At 44.1% G+C, this 22335-nt stretch overlaps 1 protein-coding gene across 1 annotated transcript in view; it reads right to left on the bottom strand.

Annotated features, from left to right (window-relative positions):
- Positions 1–1112: 1112 nt before the first annotated feature.
- The window catches only part of NARS2 (asparaginyl-tRNA synthetase 2, mitochondrial), a 491158-nt gene continuing 469935 nt past the window's right edge, over positions 1113–22335 (bottom strand). The window contains exon 14 of the mRNA XM_085623239.1: positions 1113–1321. Coding sequence (XP_085479365.1) covers positions 1177–1321 — 145 coding nt within the window. The 3' untranslated portion in view covers positions 1113–1176. The remainder of the gene's footprint in view (positions 1322–22335) is intronic.

Genomic DNA, 22335 nt, shown 5'->3' with positions numbered 1-22335 from the left:
TAACATCTACAAGTATGGATGACATGCGTTTCCTACACCCTATAGGACTCAATATCTTGTGTAACATTTCCTGGACATTGATTTACACACTTGTGTTATTTATTGTGCCCCTGTGTGTGATGAAAGCACTCGGACACCCTACACTTAGATGAGTAGTTCTATAAAAGACTTACGTAGAAGAATGTAGTAGATGACACTTAAATCAATATCACATTATTCAGTGTTACAACTCCCTGACGATTCCCACCGTGAGTCAGGCTTGCTCTCTGTGCTCGCTCCTTTAATAATAAACAGTGATATATTTTTTGCCTTACCACTTTCGAAGTTCACCAGCCGCCATTGTAGATCACCCTGTATTACCATCTCTACATTTTTACGGTCTTGTTATAAAACATGCACAAGTCTGACAGCAACATTCCTTCAGATTTTGTGGAAGATCAAGATCATACAATTACTTTAGATCTATGACACTTTGGTCTGCCCGTTGGAAGAGATCTATAGATGCCTGTTGATTTTCAGTTATGGACGCTTATAGACTTTATCATGTCTACCTGTAGGTCTGTTGATCTGTGACTCTAGGGGACCTGATGGTCTCTGTGCAATGTTACCTGCATGTCTGTCAGGTCTATATAGGTACCTCTGTGTTTTCTGGTCTCTGTTTATGGGTGTGGGTCTATTCCTTGGTCCATGTGTATGGCTACCTCTGCCTGTGTTGGCCTGTATGCTTAGATGGTAATGGATATAAAGGTATGTGTGCATGAAAGCTTGGTGCATATGGGCATGGAAGGCCAATGCCTATATTTCTTGATCAATGTCCATACATTTCTGTTGGACTATGTGCATAAAACACGTTGCCTGCATATGTGCAGTATGTGTGATCTGTGCATGTGTCTGTGTGTGCATGAACTACAAAGCTAAAGCTTTTTGCTATGTTAATATTTGTTACAGGATTTCAGTTGCCAGCAAATGGAAGAAAATCGTGGCATTAAGGAGCCCCCGCGGGAATGTCAGAGGAGGCTTAGAGCTCGGAAACAACAGTGAAATATTCCTGTGATATCTGCCTCTGGTCAAGTCGTAAATGCTGTCAGTTACAGGAAAGATGACCAGGAACAGAGAATCATAAAAATAGGTTTTACTATAGACACATACATGATTCAGAAGGTGAAATTCGTCAAACTATAAAAGACATGAATGAGAAAACCGAGGGAAAGGAATGACATCTTTGATGTTGTCAACACCCAGAATGCATTGCAGGTAGCGCTCGAATCCCATTCCAAAGCCTCCATGGGGGACAGATCCAAACTGACGTAGCTCCAAATACCTGTTTTGTGGGGGAAAAATAAATATTAAAATGTGAGACTGGAGGCGAGTATGCCAGCTGTGTAAAATGTGAACATGATTCGTCTTAACTCATGACTGACAAATGCTGTTACTCTTCAACAATGATTCACGCAATGGAGATTGACATAAGTACCACCTGCATAACGACCTCCCAGGTGCAGACCCACGGATGACTATACACCGGCAAAACGTGTCGATACTCTGGAACGTGCTACATGAAGGCACACCGGAACTGAAATATATTCCTGAACTGTTCATATCTGCAAACGCTGCACCACTGACACAGTGAAGTGAAACTTGCTGTATTGCTGGGAACAATAGCATGAAATCAAACATATTCTTGGACTATTGGTATTTTGTATCAAAAAATGACACTTGTGTAAAATGTAAGCTGTTGTACTGGGAGGAGTACTAGGTCCTTGGATGTTCCGCCCCTGGTCACTCCTTCCCCCTTCGGTGTCTGCAGGCCAGGTTTTCTCAGCCTGTGACATTCCCTCCTTCCTGTAAATTGGTTCCTTGACCTCCAGCACAGTCCTGTGGGGTCTCAGACTTATGCAAGCTTAAGGTCTGGTCTTTCTCAACAATAGTCAGACATGGATGGGTCAGACCACTACACTCCAGGGGAGGAAGGGAGCCCACACGCCCAACTCCAAGTGGTGTTTCATTATTTCATGGATTGGTCATCTCCATTGATAAACCAACCCATAAAACATACACTGGGGCTGTGCGATGCCCATTCCTCAGGGATTCTTGCCTCAGCCGCTCACATACTGTGGCTTGTGGTATGATCCATTAACAATGGGTCAATCGCTAAAGCCCACGAGTAGGATCCTCAGTGCTTTAATTATGGCTCGTTATGCACCTGGTCATCACACTCCTACTCGCTTCATAATGGATCCTTGAGAACCTATAATATTGCTGGTCGTATAATGCCCATTCTTATCGGTTACTCTCTGCTGCTGTTAAGCAACTCCTTAGAGCATATACAATGGTTGGATACCTAATGCCCATCGTCGGGATTGCCCCTCTACCTGTGCCGGGTAGAATCCCGATCTTATAATACAGTTGATGCAGGTCTGCATCCCCAAGGCTAGCACACTTCTCCCCTGGGCACCCCCAAGGCACCAAATTCACACACTGAATGATACAGACCACGCCACACATAGGTATGTGCATGTATGGCCGCATCTCATCGCACTTTCTCCTGCATCCATGAGGAAGGGGTAGGTGGATGCTGGTGGTGACAGGATCTGAGCAGTCCCCACCATTCACACAGCACTCCAAGACACTTGCCACAGAGGCTCACTCTTTCTATCCATCCAGACACTAGCGTCTTAACCGTTCTACCCCTCACTGCTTTACACTTGATATCCACGCACAAGCGCAGCCTCAAATCATAACAGCACAACTCTGGTCCTCACACGCAACATCCTAACGCTACCCGTATAAGACAGATGACAAATATGCACACTTCCATCCCAAAAATTCCACCACAGAGCTACCCACCAGCAAATGCACTTTGGCGTATCACCAGGGGTAAGAGGCATCATATAAATTCAATGACAATACAATCAAATGGTTCAAATGCTATAATATGTGAGAATAAATTTAATGCCTGGATACTCTCTCGGTTAATTAGTGCACTATACAAATGAACATTACATCACATAACATAAATAATGTGTGTTTAGTTAACATGGGTAGTTTTGGAAGAGTTTCCAAAATAGTCTGTTTTCTGCAATATAATTTCTACAATCTTGATTGGTTTCTATCAATGGATCTTTATTAGTACAGCCCTTGGTGCCACTTCACACCAAGCAAAGAGCATGTAAACCTTTAAAATAAGCTGTTTTTGGTATTTGACATAAGACTTTTCCATGCTCTCTTTAAAGAGAGCCTTCAAGTTGGTTTTTAAAGATGTTAGGGACTTTCCTTGATTTTAAAGCTGAGCGGTCCCTAAGACAGTTTGCTCTTTGATTTTATACATTTAATATAGTTGCATTAGGTTACTAAGTGCAAGACCAGATCTAGTCTTCACTATTTAACCAAAATATAAAATAGGTCCTATTTTAAATTTCATTGTTTGCATTTTGAAAACATATTGTTATTTCGATTGGAACAGAGTGCTTTGGCCTTCTGTAATGATTCCAATGATTCTCCATGGCTTTGACATTGACCCTTGCCAGGTGTAAGCATGAGTTAACTTGATTGCTCTCTATTTCAGGGTCATCGTCTATTGATACTCACACACGCCCCCCCATCCCCTCACCGGAAATGAGCGCTTCAGAATAATAATTTAGTGTCAACATTTTCAGGAGCAACAAATTAGTGGCAACAAATACAGACGGTAAGTCACCCATTATCAAATACCCATTACATATAAAGATCAGCACCCCAAATTGCCACATAGTGGCCAAAGAGGTGATTTAGACGTCACTATGAATTACTAACACAAAACCACCCTAGAACAAGTAACATTTGCGCCACACATTGGGTGTGATTTTAGATCTTGCTGTAAAATCAATGGGAATAAACAGTTCAAACAGAGTTTTTTTTTTGCTTGTGCTCATTTCTGTATTTTTTTACATTTTGTTCAACAGTTATCGCCAGCTAAGTGTAGTTTTAGCATTAGCGCTCGGATTCAACCATTCCAGCGCATTGCACGTGACAGCTACAATCTTGTACCTAAGGTAGGGAAATCCCTTGCTGCTTGGAGGAACGCTGACGTCATCACCATTGAAAGGGAAAGAAGACTAAGCCTTTGGGCTCCTTCTGCATTCACTCTGTGCAGCGCTTGGGGCCCTGATCAGCCCTCACAAGCACCGTTTACAACGGGAGGGGTGCAATTGGAAAGAGGAGATCATGAAGATTGTGTGCACGTTTGTACAGACAGACACACACACACACACACACTTTAAGCAGATTGTGAATTAAACACTACTATGGCCTATGTAAGGTGCAGTGGTCTTCAGTGTGTCTCAATCACTTCCTTTCTTCTCGTCACACCACCCTTTTCTTCAGTCTCTGGGTCTTTTTCTCCTCATTTTTCTCACACTTTTTTTCTCAATACCTTTCTGAAATACTCCATCAGTCCATCTCACATCTCTTTCCTCTTCAGCGCCCTCATTTCACTCTCTCCTGCATGTACTTCCTTGCAGCGCCTTCACTTCACCATCCCCCACCCACACACACACTGTACCTACTCACTTGTAAGCACTGCATTTTCTTTACCTTTCGCCCTGTGGTGTACCTCCTTCACACACTTTCGTATATAATCCGTTACAATTGGCACACCTGACCATTCCTCTGTGCATCCTGCAGAGAGGCCAATCATTAGATGAGCAAGTAGATTGGCCAACTTTATTACCCACTGACTCCTAAGAAATTCACATGGCCTTACGCCTGAACTCCACAGCTCTCAATCGTGACCCACCCAGAACTTGAAATCCCACAGACCTACAGGCAACTCGTTTCACGCGATACACTATACATAGGTAACATGCTGCATTAAAAAGCTACAGAAACACACAATCTTGGAAAAAGCAAATACTCTTCTGAAATGGAAGATAAAGTAAAACCTGAAATGTAAGCAGGAACAACGCACTTCCCAGGTAGAGGAAAGTCTGTTTTGTTGGCTATCTGCGCCTGTTGCCAGTGGTGGGGGAACCAGGACATTTATAGATGGGGCACCAGCCCCTCCGGCAAACCCCCCAGGCGATCCCGTTAACACTACCTCATGGAGTCAGCATTTTAGTTCGAGCCTATCAGACAGTGCAGCAGTCTGTTTGATAAAGACTTATTGTGGGCTTACCAAGAACTTACAGGGGCATATTGCCCACCATTACTTGTCACTGGTTGGGCGTATTGCCACTCTCATTTGCTTGCTTCTTATTTGATGGCTTGTCAATCATGTCTTTGTCCTTCCCCTGGAGCTTAGCCTCTTTACTTGTGGCATTCTACCGCTCATGAATTTAGGAAACTACTTCTTTCTTTTTGCTCAAGCACTCCATGAGAATGCAGGTGTTTTCCTAGTTGTCTCCCTCGTGTGCTTCTCACCTCCAGTCCTCTGTGTTGCTCTCTCTAATGTGCTGCTTTTTCCCTCCTCCTGCAATCTTATTGTTCCTTCACACCCACCTGCTCCTCTGTGGCCTCAGTGGTCCTGTTTTTCAGCACACCAGGTGAGGGCATGTATTCTCCCTCCTGTGCTGCTTTCCCCACTGAAATCCCCCTCCCAGCTCTTCTTTTGCTCATCTGTCCCTCCCCTTCCGGAGTTAACCATGCCCCTTCCCTGCTTTCCCCTTCCTTTCCCCAGCTCATCAGTTGTTTTGCCCGTCCATCCCTGAGCTGTCCTGTCCCAGTACAGAAGGCTTAGCTTCTATTGCTTTTTATTGACCAGCAAATGGACAGCACCATTATAACTGGTAGAAGGGCGCACTCAACAATGAGAACGCTGGGTTCTCATCCACTATAATGCTTTCTTGACATTGTCTTACAACATCACTCAAGAGCTTCATTTTAGCTTATTCTTTTGCTGCTGGCATGTCAGCATTGGTAAAAAGCTTCTACTTTTTTTTTGCTGATGCTTCTCAGCTTTAGCAATAAGAACTAGCAAAGCCAAAAAGGTAGGCTAACCACTCTACGACTAGACCTATTGGCGTTGCCAATGTTTCTTTTGCAAATCAAATCAGGTGCAGAATCCCAGTGTGCCCCAGCAGCCCCCAATGAGAGTTCGCACAAACTTAACAAATCCTAGTCTTGAACCTGACACATTGCCAAATGTTTGGCACAAAAACACTAAGAAAATAAAGAGCCACTTTGTTAAGGGGAGTATAAATGCAAGAAACCTGAATGAAAGTGGCAAGAATCTAGTAAGGTGCTATTAATGGTCTTTCTGATAAGGATGATAAAGGCATCTAACAAGTGAAGATCAAACAGTGTACTCCTTTCACGAAAGATAAGTTCACAGACGAGGAACACCTTAGTCATATTGGAATTTATCAAATTATCAACCTTTCTAAAGTCGAAAAGCAGTCACAGTTCTTTTTGAGGGACAGAACTTAACAAGAGCAGAAAGAAGTCACTTCATGAATGATGGTGCTGAAAGGCAGATGAATCTGCTCCTTCGGGGGCTCTTCCTGGGCTGGCTGAACAATGACTCTGGGAACAAGTCCGAGGTAAGCATGGAAAAGAGAACCGCCCTATTCTTGTATGTAGACAGTCAATCAAGAGATACCAACAATAATAAAGATAAAAATAAAATAATATCAATAATGATAAGTAAAAGATCTGATGTTTTATTTCACTTAAGGCAACAGTTTTTCGCTTTGTAAGCGCTATTCATAACAGGTAATTGCATTATTGACCACAGGAGGATGAAGTGCATTGATGTATATGCACAGAGTCAAACGTCTGACTTAGATCACCTGGAGAGATAACCATTAAGGGACTGATTAAGAGTTTGGCGGACAGGGTACTCATCACAACCGCGACAGAGTACCTGGTCTGCCAAATTACTGGTCCGCCCAACTGATTTAATTTCGCGCAGACCCAAAGTATTCCGTTGATGGAGCCTCCGATGGATCCATCGAAGGAATGCTTCCTCCAATGGCTCAAAGGTTTAGGGGCCGTCAGAGGAGGATTTTACACAGTCGGCCTTATTTAGAGAATACAGTGTAAAGTCTTTTATTGCCCGCTGTCACCAACAGGAAACGCCTGGCAGTAAGGGACAGTAAAAAAAACAATGACGACCCCCCATGCCCTGGGTGGAAACAAAACATTTTGGGAGTTTAATTTTGAAAAGCAAAAATTTGAAACGGTTGATGACCAGCCATCATGGTCGACAGAACCATCTATCAAACTTTTACTACAATGACAGGAGTCGCCATGATGGCGGTTCCTTGTCAATTTAGCGCGTTGTCCGCAGGGCTGGTGGCCAACTCTAAATTTGGCAGACGAAGGTCCCTTGGGATGGTGGAGGTAATGTCCTCCACTATCCTGAATAAGTAAACTCAGTCCCACCAAACTTTAAATTTGGCCCTAATACATTAACTTGATTAGCCATCTTGCTAGCGGACTGTCCCCAGTCCAATTAATGTCTAACTACAGGCCTACAAAATACCTTCCACTACATGAAAAATAAATGCGAGACAATTATGGCCTTGCTTCCTAAACTTCAACATATCCTATCTCAACTATCTTCTCCAGCCTGGCTTCTGACCTGGCTGAGTCACAAAATCTGCACTTCTTCAAACTCTTGTAGTGCGTTTGAGGTAGCGGATGGAAGTGATGCTTGCCTAGGAGACAGGAGCACTCCCTTTGACATTATAGACAATGGAGTTCCACTGAATTCTTTCTACGGAGTAGGAAAGACCATCTCATGTTATCCATGGATTCTCTTCCACTTACCTAAGCAATCACAGACATTAACTTTGAAACCTTCCACTACAGCTTCCTTCAAAATATAAGGACACTTCTAGAATATTTGGGTCCCCAGACAGAAAAGGAATGTGTGAGGCCCCTCTAATTTGCATACAATATGACATCACAGGAAATAACAACACAGGAAGTGCCATCAACTAACTGTTGGTTCACTGGAATTGTTGAAGAAACTTTGTAAGAAGCAACTTTCCTATTGTGGATATCAGTAAAACAGATGTTAACAAATTGCTTCCAGATTAGTGCATTGTTATGTAAATATGTATGTGGTATTTATGTAGCACAATCCTAGCTGAAAGGCAGTGGAGAGCTCATCTTTTTCTACTTATCTGTAATTATTTGTTGGACTGAATGGCCATTATCTTAAAGGTTTTAGGGTGGGGGCTTGCTCGGTTAGGACTGTTTGATTCTCAGATTTTAGATTCCTCCTTTTCAGCACCTCTAAAGGTAAACATTTTAGTAGAGTGGCATGTGTAGGTCACCTCTTGTGCTAACCAATCCTCTTTGGGTTCCAGAGTAGCGTGCTACTCGCTGAAAAAACGCTTTGACGCCTCATCAGGAGTAGTAAGCGCTATATAAATGCAATTACATAACCTCCCTCCCAATTAATGAGTTAACAAACTTTAGCCTCTCGCACTTCAGCTCTGTGGTTTTTCAACCAGGGTCAATGTTGGGACATTCCACTGGCCTGGGAACCTGCAGGCTTCACAGCTGGCTGTTTGTTTTATATCCCATTTTGAGTAGCCTGCCTACATGGATCAGTCCCTTGGCTAATAAAATAAAGTTGGACCTTTGGCGTCCTGCCTGAGCTCACTGCATGCGGCAGGGCAAACAGCTAAAATGAGGTACAATCCTGCACCCTTGGTGTAACAATAGTTGCAATTGGCCCAGGCGAAAGCAAGGTATATTTATCACCCTCAATCGCCCGTCCACAGGCTAGATAGTAAAATATCATAGCTACGAGGTCTAAGGTACGTGCCCCCATTGCCATAGGTCTAGGGCTGCAAGACACAGGGGACAGGAGCCCATGGTAGGAGAGCCCTCTTCTCTGGGCCTCAAAGCAATTGTTTGGCACTGTTTTAAGTTCATGTCCTCGACTCCTCCCTCTCCATGAACTGCCAGTTCAACACCGTCACGTCCACCAGTTTCAACTGCCTCCGCATCCTCCGTAAGACCTTCAAATGGATCCCCCTCTGACTGCAGAAAGACCGTCACCCACGCACTCATAACCAGCAGACTAGACTACGGCAACGCCCTCTACGCCAGAATCAACAAAACTCTTCTAAAAAAACTCCAAACCATCCACAACGCCGCAGCCAGACTTGTCCTCGGGGACTCCGCGCCACGAACATATGACCCAACACCTACGAAGCCTCCACTGGCTCCCCGCCGAGAAGAGGGTCACCTTCAAACTCCTCACCCACGCCTACAAATCCCTCAACAACATCGGACCCAAATACCTCAATGACCGAGTATGTTTCCCTGTACCCAGGAGGAACCTCCGCTCCGCTGACCTCGCCCTGGCTGAGGTCCACCACATCTGCAGAAACAGAACCGGATGTAGAGCTTTCTCCTACATCACAGCCAAAACCTGGAACAAGCTCCCGGTGAACATCAGACTCTCCCCAATCCTCCTCACGTTCAGGAAGGACCTCAAGACCTGGCTCTTCGACTGATCCGGAGCTGCTCCCCACCCCCGGGGCCTTGAGATCCTCAAGGGTGAGTAGCGCACTCTATAAACCACTGATTGATTGATTGATGTCCCTAGCCACGGTCCAACACTGTAAGGCCCAGGGGATGGTGGTCCCATCGCCTAAACTTCACTGCCATGGACTAGTGCTGCAAGGCCCATTGAAGAGGCTTCCGGTTCAGTTTATAGAATGTTATTACTACTGAGTTCTAATCCCTTTACCTCCTCCTGAAGTAAACCTTGAATGCTTGTTATTGTAAATTGTGAGAGGCAGGTTAAGAAAATGACAAACTCAAATGGAATAAAACAGTTTTGTGCTTTGAAACACCAATCGTAAATATCAATATCTACCACACTACCACGACCCATTGCCAGAAAACTTGATCCAATGGGTACGTTTTAGCCATGATGCTAGGGTACTTGACATCTAATATCAGCTTTACCACTTCAGCTAAATATACTGACAAAAACACTGTATTCTAAAGCTGGGCAGGGCCAACAACACAGAGACATTTCCACGGAAAGGGCAGCCCATTGGTCTTGTCATCAAATCACTGCCACCACTGATGTGGTCTAATGGACTAGTTGAAAATGTGGAGTGGAATCAAAAGAAACGTTTTCTAAACCCAGCCTCCTCCCACATGCCCACACGGTGTGCTCTTCGGCATCAATGTTTTAAACTTCTTCAATCTACTCCCTGTTTGTGTATTTAGATTCAATGTAAAACTGCTAACAAGCATGTGGTTAAAAAAATAGACTAGACATTACAGGGGATGGGGGAAGTCCTCAGTCACATGGTATATTCACCAAAATGCAATAAAGAGGTAAATGTATATCGCCTTTGCAGCAAGTAGCAGTGTGCTGCAGTCTTGGACCTACTAACTCAACAAACTGTTAAATACGGAGTAAATAAACTCTCCCTGTGTCTCTGTCAATTGATCTTGTAATTTGTCTGCACTTTGAAACAGGCTTAATGGAAGAAAGAGACACCAATGGCAGCAGAAGTCCCCAGCATGATTATATTTCACAAATTCAAGGCTGTTTCCATCTCATTAGATGAATGTGCTCCATTTGCATGGTGCAGGAACCCTCCTCTGCTGCAGCGACTTCCTTCCAGCCACCATCCAGCACCTCTTTTAAAGTACGTCATGGAAGGAATGAGTAAGAGTTACTTGTCCTTTGAGAGGGTTCAAGCAGACGGGCACCAACATGCAGGAGAATGGGTGTCCAGCAATGCCTCTCTGCGGGCACCAAGACAGGAGCCCTTACTGCAGGACATTCTTGCTTAATGTGTCTTGTTGCAGCTGAACTCAAGAGAGGGGGGACTCCCCTTTCCCAGTTGCAACATGACACACCTCGCTCTCACCTGGATGGGAAGGGGGAACATTGTGAAAATGTGCAATAACAAACATACATTTTAAAACATTGAGTTATTTGTTTTGCTAAACAAGATTATGAACTTATATGTTCATTCGGAACACTACAATCAGGTCCTCAACCTGTATCCCATTTTAGTTTAACCAGTGTGTGACGTCAACACATACCAGTAGTATAGCACCCGTGGTTTAGAAAATGTATATTAGAAATACAGAAAAATTGAGTGCACCCTCACCACCAACTTATAGCACTAGCGCAGGGTCCCATGTCAGTGGGCTGAGTGTGGGGTCTTGGGCGGCGGTCCACAGTGCCCAAGCCTAGCGCCGGCCCTGTTCAGCTCCCCCGTGGGATCTTTGATGGATCTCCTATTACTTGTTCTCTTTAACATAAAGTGACCTCAAGATCACCCACTACAACCAACCTTGTCACTGCCATGGAGCTGGCACCTAACTGCACTTGCAAATGCCTCAAAAGGACTGTCAGTAATTTGTAGAATCGTCAACAGTAATATGTAAGCAATTTTGTCTTTACAATGATTCTGACAACCTTAATGGACCTGCCATACGCGCAACTATGACTGGAAACACTGTCACATTAGCCCTCTTAATTCCAAGAGGGCTGATACTAGCAGTTACTGGCCCCATTGGAATATATACGGTTTTTTTACTTTCACATGGGGGTATCAACTGCTGAAAACTGTGAAAGTCTGCGGAAAAATAAGGAATTACTGGGGGAATGAGACCTGGAATTACTGACTGCCTTATCAATTTCTCATTTTGTAATTGACCCTCAGGGTCCAACTAATAATGCGCCTGTTTTTTCCCTCCTTAGAGTTACCAGTAGCTCTGGTATCAGTAAGTATGCAGGTAGGCGAAATCCAGCGGATTATCTGGCCACTTGTAATGAGGTTCCTAATGAAATGTAACGGTTCTCAAAGCTACAAGAAAGCGGAGCAGGACCAGAACTGTACATTTCAATCTTTCGGAGCTGCTGCCGCCCCATTTCTCCCTTTCTACCCAGAGGATCAACCCAGAATCCAAACGCTTGTCCTGCCACAGTCAAAAGACTCATGGCTCATGGGATAGGCTCACTTATGTGCTCAGGTGAAGCTATAACCATTAGGAAAGATGTCTTAAGAATAGCAAGATTTAAGGAATATGGTGACATTGACTTAAACACTACTGATGAGATGCACCAGTATGGGATTAAGAACTCATTGAGGGACTGGTTCTTTCATGCTGGTGATGCGTAATCAGCCACAGAATGATCACCGGGTTATACAAAGAAAAGCTATTTTCTGAATTTACACAGGCTGATTAGACTGAAAAATAAGTCTTGCAAGAGTTCTCTGAATGCCTTTTTCTGCTAGGTAGGTCCTAAAGACTGGGATTATCTGATAAAGCCTTGTCTAGATTAGTGGTCTTGTCCATGACCCAATAACATAACTAAAGTCATCAAGACCCACCCTGTAATTAATTCAATCCTTCTCCAACCATAATAAATGTGCTTTTATTAGGTCACCAAAAGTACTCATTTATCCCACATCCTCTTCAATATCTACATTTACCTTCCAACCCAACCCTGCAGCAAACTTTGGCGAGCCTCCAATTGTACAAAACTCAAATAAAAATCCTGCTGGAAAACAGGTCAGTGAAACAGGTCTGAACCAATCTTTCACTGGATGAAGTAGATATTCCCATATTTGAACAGAGCCAAGCCTGAGATCCTGGTGTTGAACGGAGCAGAACTCAACACACCACTCTGAGTAGCCTACAAAAATCTGAGTCTCATCATGAATTTAGAACTTTTTATTATGCCCTAAATCAATAGGATTGTCAAGGACATCGAATGCATCTGAACGTTCCACCCACACCTTGGATTTGACCACTGAGTGGCGTTTACTAGACCTTTGGTGATGGTTTGATAATACTACTACACTACCATGTGCACTGGGCCTCCCTAAGAAGCTTATACACAGGTTGCAAAGGCTTCCAAATCAGGCTGTCTTAAACACGAGGATACACGAGCACATCAAGCAAGCCTTGAAAGTTCTTTTTGGCTCCCTGTGGACATGAGCATCAAGTTAAAAGTTCTTTGATCAGTTCACAAGGTCTCTGGGCAAGGAGCCAAAATCGTAAAAAAAACAGCCAGCTACAAATTCCGCCAAACAATTGACAGCCAAATTGATTACCTAAAAATCTTTCAAATAGATCAAGCGTGGAGATAGGACACTGGAGTTAAAAGGGTTCCAGACAGTGATATGCTTTGAACACTTGCCTTAAGGCAGCGTATAATAGCATGTGATTCGGAAAGGGCTTGGAAACAGACCTTTCTGGCTTGCCTATAACTGATAAACACCCACCTGAGGATAACAACGTAAGAACATTGTGGCAAGAGACTGAAGGCTACCAGGCTACAAACTGGGGAGCACCTTTCAACGACTGGACTCTATCTTCTCTCTTCTCACACCCTATGTTCCCCTGAGGCTAATCCCAGAATAATTCACAAATTCTGGGAAATGTATGGCACTATGAAGTAATCTTAAGGCAACACATAGCACTCAATCTGAACTAAATAAACAAATACCATACTAAGATCCTTTCGATTTATTGCAGGCAGCCGTCTTGGGCTGAAAAATTCTGTTTTGAAGGGTACTAGGTTTCTAGGTTACTGGCTAAACAAAGATGTCTTCACCTTCAGTGATGTATGGAATAACTAAAAGCTCAATCATTTATTCTGTGACAAGTGTGGAATCTTGTTGGAAGTATTTAACTGTAGTCTCTGAGAGCCGAAGAAGGAGCACTCAGCAGAATTGGTATTGCCATGCTACTGGTCAGGTAAACTCTATCCTCCCATACCTTCCATCCACAGGCTACATGTAAAGGTGCTACTCACCCAACAGTTTGTATAGCAATAGTATGGCAATATCAGTTCAGAGAGTGGCACCTGGAGACAATGGACCTACTAAGGAGGTCTGGACCGCAGCCGATCAATGTGGGAACTTTTCTTGGTGGCACATATAGCAATAAAAGAAAATTATGTTTTGCTAAAAGGTTGATATCTTAAAATAAGACTCTGCTCATATCTCTGAGAAAAATAAGTGAGGCGGCTGTGCCTATATAGCACACAGTCAGAAGATGGATGGCATTGAAGAATTATAGATTTTATTTAGTATCCATTCTAATATTTTCACAGGCACCGTGGGAGGGAATGGGTGCGATACTGTCTGTCACCTAGTAATTGAGTGGATTAAAACAATGTGTAATTATAGGGACCGGGCAATTATTTTATTAAGAAGATTTCTTTCAGCTTTAAGAGACTTATGTGTGACCAATGTCCTTTGTTTAAGCAGAAGGTGTCTGAAATATTTTGAGAAGTATTTTGTTTGCCAGCTTTCCTTTCACTCGTTCGCAGTAAGGGTGACCAACATCTTCCTCCCATCTCACCAGTACATATGGTGGGGCAGATTGATTTTATCTGCTGTAGGGCCATCCACCAAATTAGAGAGTACCTGGGCAATAAGTGTGTCCAAGGAAGTCTTATATATGTTGCAAATATTGCTGCATCGTGTATATGGGGAAGGGAATATGTTGCAGCATTTGATTGCTTTAGGAACGCCTACTCGTCTGTCCCAATAGAAAATACATATAGGTTAATAATGTTCAATTATTTTTTAAGTTGTCCCTCGTGAAGCCATGAATGTTTTCATTCTTCCCTCTTAGCCCCTTCAATCTCATTCGCAGTTATAGATAAAATGCTTGAGCGACCTCGTGGTCACACATGCATTAAAAAAAGGTTAAACAATGGTCATCCATACTAGACCATGCATAAACCATGGATAGCAATTGTTTGTTCATGAACAGAAAACAGGGGGCCAAAGACCCTAGTGCATGTAAAAGACAGAAGCCCCCAAAGCTGGTTAGATAATGGAGAGGTATACCTAATGTTTGAAACAAGACAATGAAACTGTCAATTGTATTATTTGCATTTTACACGATATGTCTACTACGAAATGATGCAAACATATTCATAGCCCTAATGTTATTAACAGTATACCAAAATACTTTAGAGCTTTTGGGTTTGCTAGCCAAAGTTAACGATTGACAATATTTTTACTGGGTCTCATTTCCCCTTTCTCCAAGAGTGGATCCGCAAACAGCACAACAGGCGGCAATTTCTTCATCACTTTTTTATCCTTTGTTATTTTGACCAAGCCCTCCTCAGGCGTCTGTTTGAGAGCGAGCAGGCTGCATTAAACCACCTGGGCGATGGATGCTTCACGAGGGACAGCTTTTTAAGAAGTAGACCTATTACCAAGGTGCACAGGATTACAAAAGTCGACAGAACTATGCCATTACCTGACTGTTCGGAAAGACAAATATCGAAATGGGTAAGATGACATTTAACCATAGATTCCAAGAACAGGGAGGGATTAGGTAGGGCCCACGCTAATCTTAGATTATCATTCTTAGAGCTGGGTTTCACGTGAAAGACTGGAACACTACGCACTTTGGCCCCCAAAAAAATAAATACATAAATAAGAAAAAAAAAAAAAAATGAATAAATAAAAAAAAAAATAATAATATATATATATTTTTTTAAAAAGGAGACGAGAGTACTGGTCAAGAAATGGCATTTCTCTGGGAAGTGATGGAGTAACTGAAAGACAGATGCTCTTCCATCGTCTTTTACCAATCTCTTTTTGATCGGTTGAGGACATTCAGTCTGGCGTAATTTGCTGCTCTTCATCTGGATGCCATTCTGGGTATTGCAGTGTATGATGCAGTTAGATATTTATATTCCTAAATGCATCATTGAAATGGGCTGCGTAATATATTATCAAGATCCATTCTGAGTAAGTCCGTGCTCCGCCTTATATATTACTTAGCATCAGGTTCCTCAGGGCACAGAATGAACATCACAAGGTTGTTTGCATCAATACAATTAGGCCATGAACACGTTCTTAAACTCAGCCAACCTACCTCCTAAAATCTCACCACAGGACTAGTAGCATTGCTTTTCTTCATAGCAGCACCAGACTCTGGACCCAAATAGGGCATTGCTAAATGAGAGGTAACTCAAATGGTAGGGAAACATATGCAGAGGGGGCACCATGAGTCAAGCATATTAGCTCAGATTTCCATTAAGGTAGCCAATTTATCAGGGAATGACCTCCTTACGTACTTGTCGATGCTACCCGGAATCTAAGGTGATCATACTCATACATCATTTTTGACTTGTTCTATGAATTCTCGAAGTATTGCACCCCAGTATAATGCCAGAGGCCATGTCCTCACACACAGTTTTTCCTCCCTGTGGGGGGCCTTGCTCTCCACCTGGGCCCATTTAAGGACTTATGCTCTTTGAAGTGTAAGCGAGGGTGGCATTGGAGACTTCCATGATTGCCAAAGCTCTCTTGGAGAGAAGCAACGACAGAGCAATACATCTCAAATCTCATAGTGGCCTTTTTGTTTTTAGGGAGGAGGAATGAACCTTGGAGACAATGTTGTGCGGTGGAAACATCTGTACGCTCTGTGGTTTGAGTAATGTCAAGTATCAATGCACCCCTAGAACGTGAACAATTCGGTACAAGCCCATAACCTACGAAACACAAAGACCTGGAACGCATGACGGAGAAGGCATATATCCGCTGCATACAGATATACAAGATGTAATCAGTCTAGAGTTAAGTATGCTCTATGTAGAACATAGACTTGAATGCATGTGAAGTGGGCGTTCCTGGAGACTTTGAGTGGTTGAAGCCCTTCAATATATTAGCAGGGTCGCTAAATACCCAGTCAACCAAATTTTAAATACCATGCTGGACAATGTGAAAAGCCTAATTTCCGAAAGTAGTGCAAGTATCTTTTCTTTGAGATGCAGATTTGATTTGCTCAGTGGCATTCACTCACCCACAGCGGGAGATCTGCCCCTCAGTGCTGAATCTACTCTCTACTACTGCTTTCTGCAATTACACAACATAACATGGATCCTGCTTTTTATCTTCTGCTCGATCACTTCCTTTACTTGTCCATGCTGGTCAGTTCTGTACCCGGCTCTATTCTTAAACTTTCTAGAGATAAAAAGGTAAATGAACTTTAAAGTCCAATTTTGAGTTGCTGCTCCGGTATACACTGTTTTGGGTGTTGGCATAGGGAAAGGCTGTGTAGAATTTGCAGTATGAATAAACGAGTCCTCTTATGCGTAAAAAAGAATAGAACCAATAAGCCTGGCTCACTGGTGTGTCACACTAGCACCTACAGCTCCTGGGATAACGCCACTACCTTGAGAAACCAAGCTGCTTAGTGTGCTATGCAAGTGTTATCATTATCAGCCAAATGTGTGTCTTTATCACAAAAGTAACAAACCAACAGGGACGAAAGAGAAGGAAAATGAGAGTCCAGAATGCAAAAGGGTGAGTACGCCAGACTGCCTGTAAAACACAATTAAATTAGAGGAACAGCAAACTAAGAAAAAGAGAATTCAATTTTTAACGCAACTCTAATATCTTGCTTATGAGAACCTGAGAATTCTGGGAGGGGATGCAGGACTCAATTAATGTACTTATTACTTACTGGTAATTCTCATTACTCTTAGTCCTACTTGTCCTCGACCCAGTCACTACTCATGAGGTATATTGTACTGACAGGAAACAAAACAGGAAATGCTTGATGGCTCCACCCACCCTCCTGCCAGGGGCTATAATACTATAGCCAGCACAAAGCACTTCCTGACATACCAAGCACAAGAAGAGCTTGTCAAAGGGAGGGTGGGTGGGAAACATGACTGGGTCGAGGATGAGTAGGGCTACGAGTAATGAGGATTACCGGTAAGTAATCATGACATTACCTCTACGTCCCTCGTCCTCAACCCAGTCATTACTCATGAGGTATACCAAAGCAATCCCCATAAAGCGAAGGCGCTTGGAACACTGGTAGAAAATAAACCAGACAGCACACAGGAGAGAAGCGCACCACAGTGAAACTTTTATTATATTTCAACATCAACGAGGAGAATCAGGCTCCACAGCACACAAAACACCACACCCAAAATTCAAACGGTCAGTCAGAGCGCAATTCAACCTGTAATGCTTAATAAAGGTAGACTCAGAAGCACAAGTCCCCGCACGACAGATCATGGAAGGCAGCCCAGGAAGCGAGACACCCCTCTTGGAACAGGCCTGTTCACCCGAAGGACAAGGCAAACCAGAGCCTAGATAAGCCAAGGATGTACCTGACTTGATCCAACGACCCAAGGTAAGCTAAGAGGCAGCCTTCCCATGGCCAGACAGCCCAATAGTCATAAACAGACTGTCAGACGAGCGAAAAGATCACAGCATCCTCCACAAACCTCAAACAAGCATTGGCATAGCCAATAGGTCTCGCCTCTGGGACCTTATAAGTGTTTTGCCAGAAGTGTTTGGAAGTTTGGTAAGAGATGCAATTTAACATAAAGGGATCCCACACCTCGTTGATACATTCAGTACCTGCAGTTTAATCAAACGAGAAGAGGGCATGGGGAAATTATAATATCTCAATCAATGAAGAAGGCACGCTTTACTGCAACTTGTGCGTGCTTTCACCTTATAAATATTTAACACACAATCCGAGGCAGGGGCAAAGGAGGGAGAGAGGAAGGGCCGGAGGGAGGGAGAGAGGAAGGGCCGGAGGGAGAGTGAATGAAAAAAAGAAAATATGAGAAATAGCAATGAAGAGAGGGGTTAGAACAAGAAATAAGACAAGAGTTAAAGAGAAAATAGAGAAAGTAGAAGAGAAGATAGGTGAGAGGAAGAGAGAAAGACACACATGTAGCGCAGGAGCGAGACTGTGAAAGAGAGAAAGAGGTGACCGAAAGATACGGAGTATGAGAGAGCGAGCGAGAAACAGGGTGAATAAGAGAGGGAGAGAGAGAGGGGCGGAGACTGTGTGAGAGAGGCAGGTAGACTTCACTGGCAGCAGAGCGGACGCTGTCCACTTGGGTCGGTAAGTACTCACACAGGTCAGTGTGAGTGGCGCAGCCTTTCAAGCGCTATGTTACACAGTCTAACTAAATACAAACAAAACTGATGAAACAAAACAAATCGGACATTACAATGAGGCGTAGAAAAAAAAGAAATGAATGCTAATCAGAAATGTAGTTTTAGATGGACCCCCCTTGAAGCACTGACATTTTACTGAAGCACTGACTGGCGGGGGCGCTCTTTAGTAAGTCTGTACCATTATATTTCCTGAACCACGCAGCATCCGCTAAATTTATTTTACTTCACTTGTGCAAAACCATATCGTGACATGCGGAGCTGTCATGCTAATCAAACATAAGGATTAGGGCGTTTGAGGGGGCATGGATAAGTAGGGAAAGCAACAGACCTGCTGGTGAATTTGGGGCGAGGAGAGCACATGCATGTTTGGAGGGGCGGCAATATGGAAACTGCGGTGCAAAAAAAAAAAAAAACACAAGTCATCTAACAAAAAGGACAAGAGGCTGTGCAGGTTCAAATAAGCAAGCAAACGAGTGACCAAGTCAACCGATTATAAGCAGCGGGGCACCATCCACAAAGTATTCGAGAGGTCTATTGTAACTAGATATCTAGGATAAATCCCCTCCAGCAGGGCCTGAGCTCAGGGGCTGCCTCTCCTGATAACACCCCTCCACCCTCCCTGCTACCTCGGGGTGGGCTGTGCTCCCGACCCCGAAGCAAAAGAGCCCTGGAGAGCAGGTCGATGCAGGCCTGCTTGGGGAGCACAAAGGGTATTAACCAGTAGCCCATATCCTTATAGATAGCTTGAAGCTGTCTGTGAGGACAATATAAAAATCAATTAGGCACTAATCTCAGGATCGGCGCTTTAATGCGCCACTTCCTGCCTGTAATCCGCTTGTTAAAGGTGGAGGAGGCGGGGCAGGGTTGACCTGTAATGAATGAGGAGGGGGGAAGCCTGGTCGGTTGTCACTGTGGGGGGGGATGGGGGGGGGGGGGGGGAGGGGAGAGAGAGCTGATGGGGAGTCAGAAGTAGAGGCGAGAAAGAGATGTAGAGAGCGAGGCACGTGGAATCAGTGAGATGGAAACAGGAAAACTGTGGTAATGAGAAGCCAGAAGAGACAAACTTAGAAAGAAATAGGTATGCATTAAAATGTAAATAATAGAGGCAAACAAGCATTTGCGGGCGGCATGTGGCGCCTGTGTTATTAATGACAGCAAGCGCCGTGACCTGGGTGAGGAAGAATACTGAGCTGCGCATGTTCCATTGTTGAAGTTAACAAGCAGCGGCTGTTTTGAAGCACTCGTGCTGGCCTCCACCTTGGGGGAGGGAGCAGCGGCAGCGCGAGAGCCAGATGTTTTAAATTAGCACGCGCGCCGCTGCTCGCTCCCCCAAGGTGGATGCCAGCACAAGCACCAAGCAGACCTATTTCTAAAGGTCATCTCCTAGTGCAGCGCATGCGCGCTGCCTAGGCGAGACCTAAAAAGGGAGAGAACGACGCAAAGCAGAGAGTTCCCCCAACCTCCGAGCCGAGGTGATGACCACCAGGAAGGAAACCTTAAAAGACAAGAACTTGACATCAACAGACAACAAAGGCTCAAAAGGAGAAGACTGCAGAGCATGCTGGACCAGAGAAAGATCCCAGGCAGGCACCGAAGACAAACAACAGGAGAGGAAAGAGAAAAGCTCACAAACAATCGGGACACCAACAGTCCGTCCAAAGAGGACAAAGAAAACGAATCCCAGAAAGTCCGGACAGCCACCCACTGGCCCTTTAGATAAAGAATAACCCTTATGGAACCCGTCCAAAAAAAAACTAAAGAATCTCAGAGACATTACAAGAAGTAGAGGACAGACCATGACCATAACACCAGGTGTTGAAAGAAGACCAATGCTTAGAATAAGAAGACAAAGTGGACCTCCTACGTGAGGCCTGCATCACAGAAATAATGTGGTCAGGCAAACCCCTCCCACCTAGAGACTGCAAACTCCAGACCGCTAAGGTGAGAGGGACCAGAAGCAGAGGAGTAGAAGACCTCAGGGGATAAGGGCATCTCGGAAAGATCAAAGGAGGACCCACCGCCAGACTCAATAACGGGAACCAAGATCTCCGGGGCCAGTGAGGCCACCACCTGGACCCCCACTCTCTAGACCTTCAACAAAAATGCAGGGATGAGGGGAAAGGGGAAGAAGGTATACAGCAACCAAGGGGGCCATGTGAGGGACAAGGCCTCCACACCTCACACCCCTGTTCGGAATCCGGGAACAAAAGAGGGGCAGGAGAACATTGGTCCTGGAAGCAAACAAGTCCATCTTGGGAGTTCCGAACCTCCGCCAAATCAAACGGAACACTCTGGGAGACAGGCACAAGGTCAGATAGGGCGGAAACCTGCGACTCAGGGCATCTGCCACCACATTGTCCGAGCCCCAGATCTGTTGAGCTGAAATGGCTTGGAGCTGAAGCTCCGCCCAACCTGCAATAGCACAGGCCATCAGATTCAATGACTGACTGCGAGTGTGTTAAGAAGACTCACACTGGTAAGTTCCAAAGTCTTCATTATTACTTCTTTAACAGAGCCACCAACTCCAACTGTCAACCTGTACAGTTCTCCTGGTAGTAACCGTCTCACACGAGACGCTACCATGTAGATAGAACATCAGACTCATGCAGGCTTATCAATGAACATAACACACCCACCTTACTGAAAATACAAAGAAATGCGCAAGTGAAAACATAGCATAAAAAGTTCAAAACATCATAAAAGAGATCAATACATTTCATAGTCTTCATAACGTTTTGGAGGATAACAAAACCTTGGAGACGGACCTCTTGAATGAAAACTCGGAGGAGAACCACATTTGGGCAAACTCGGACCAGGCAATTCTTCTGAACATGATGTAAACAAGGATTTGTCACCCAGAAATTTCACCAGGCGAGACATACTCCATTTGCTACCATTATGAACAGTAACCACATTCTTGTAAACAGAAATGATGACAGGAGGGCCCATAAATTCAGTGATACCCTTTTTATGCCACCATGGTCTTTTAATAAGCACCCAATCACCCACCTTCCATGTTGTGGCTTTGGTTGAGTTCTTAAAATAAAACCTCTCCTTGTACTCTTGGTAAGACTTTACTTTTGCACCCACCTCCTCCTTATCCAAAACAGGACCTTCAATAAGAGGTAACCAACCAGGATTGAGCTTGGATATAGCAACTCTCCCTCTCAATATCTGAAAAGGAGATTTTTGTAACACCGTTTTGAGAGCAGTGTGATGTGCCCACCAAGTATCTCTCAAGACATTCTTGAGAGAAACCCTCTCGTCAACAGCTCTCTGCACACATGCTTTTACCACCTTGTTCATGCGTTCCGAAAGTCCATTGGCTTGCGGTGCATAAAGCGCAGTTTTCTGATGAGTGATCACATAGTCATTCAAAAAATCCTGCATCTCCTGCGAGATAAACTGCACCCCATTATCCGTAATGAGGAATCTAGGTATACCCTCATACGCA

This window comes from Triturus cristatus, chromosome 8 (assembly GCF_964204655.1).
Source record: "Triturus cristatus chromosome 8, aTriCri1.1, whole genome shotgun sequence".
Lineage (NCBI taxonomy): Eukaryota > Metazoa > Chordata > Amphibia > Caudata > Salamandridae > Triturus > Triturus cristatus.
This window is presented reverse-complemented; position numbering and strand designations above follow the sequence as displayed.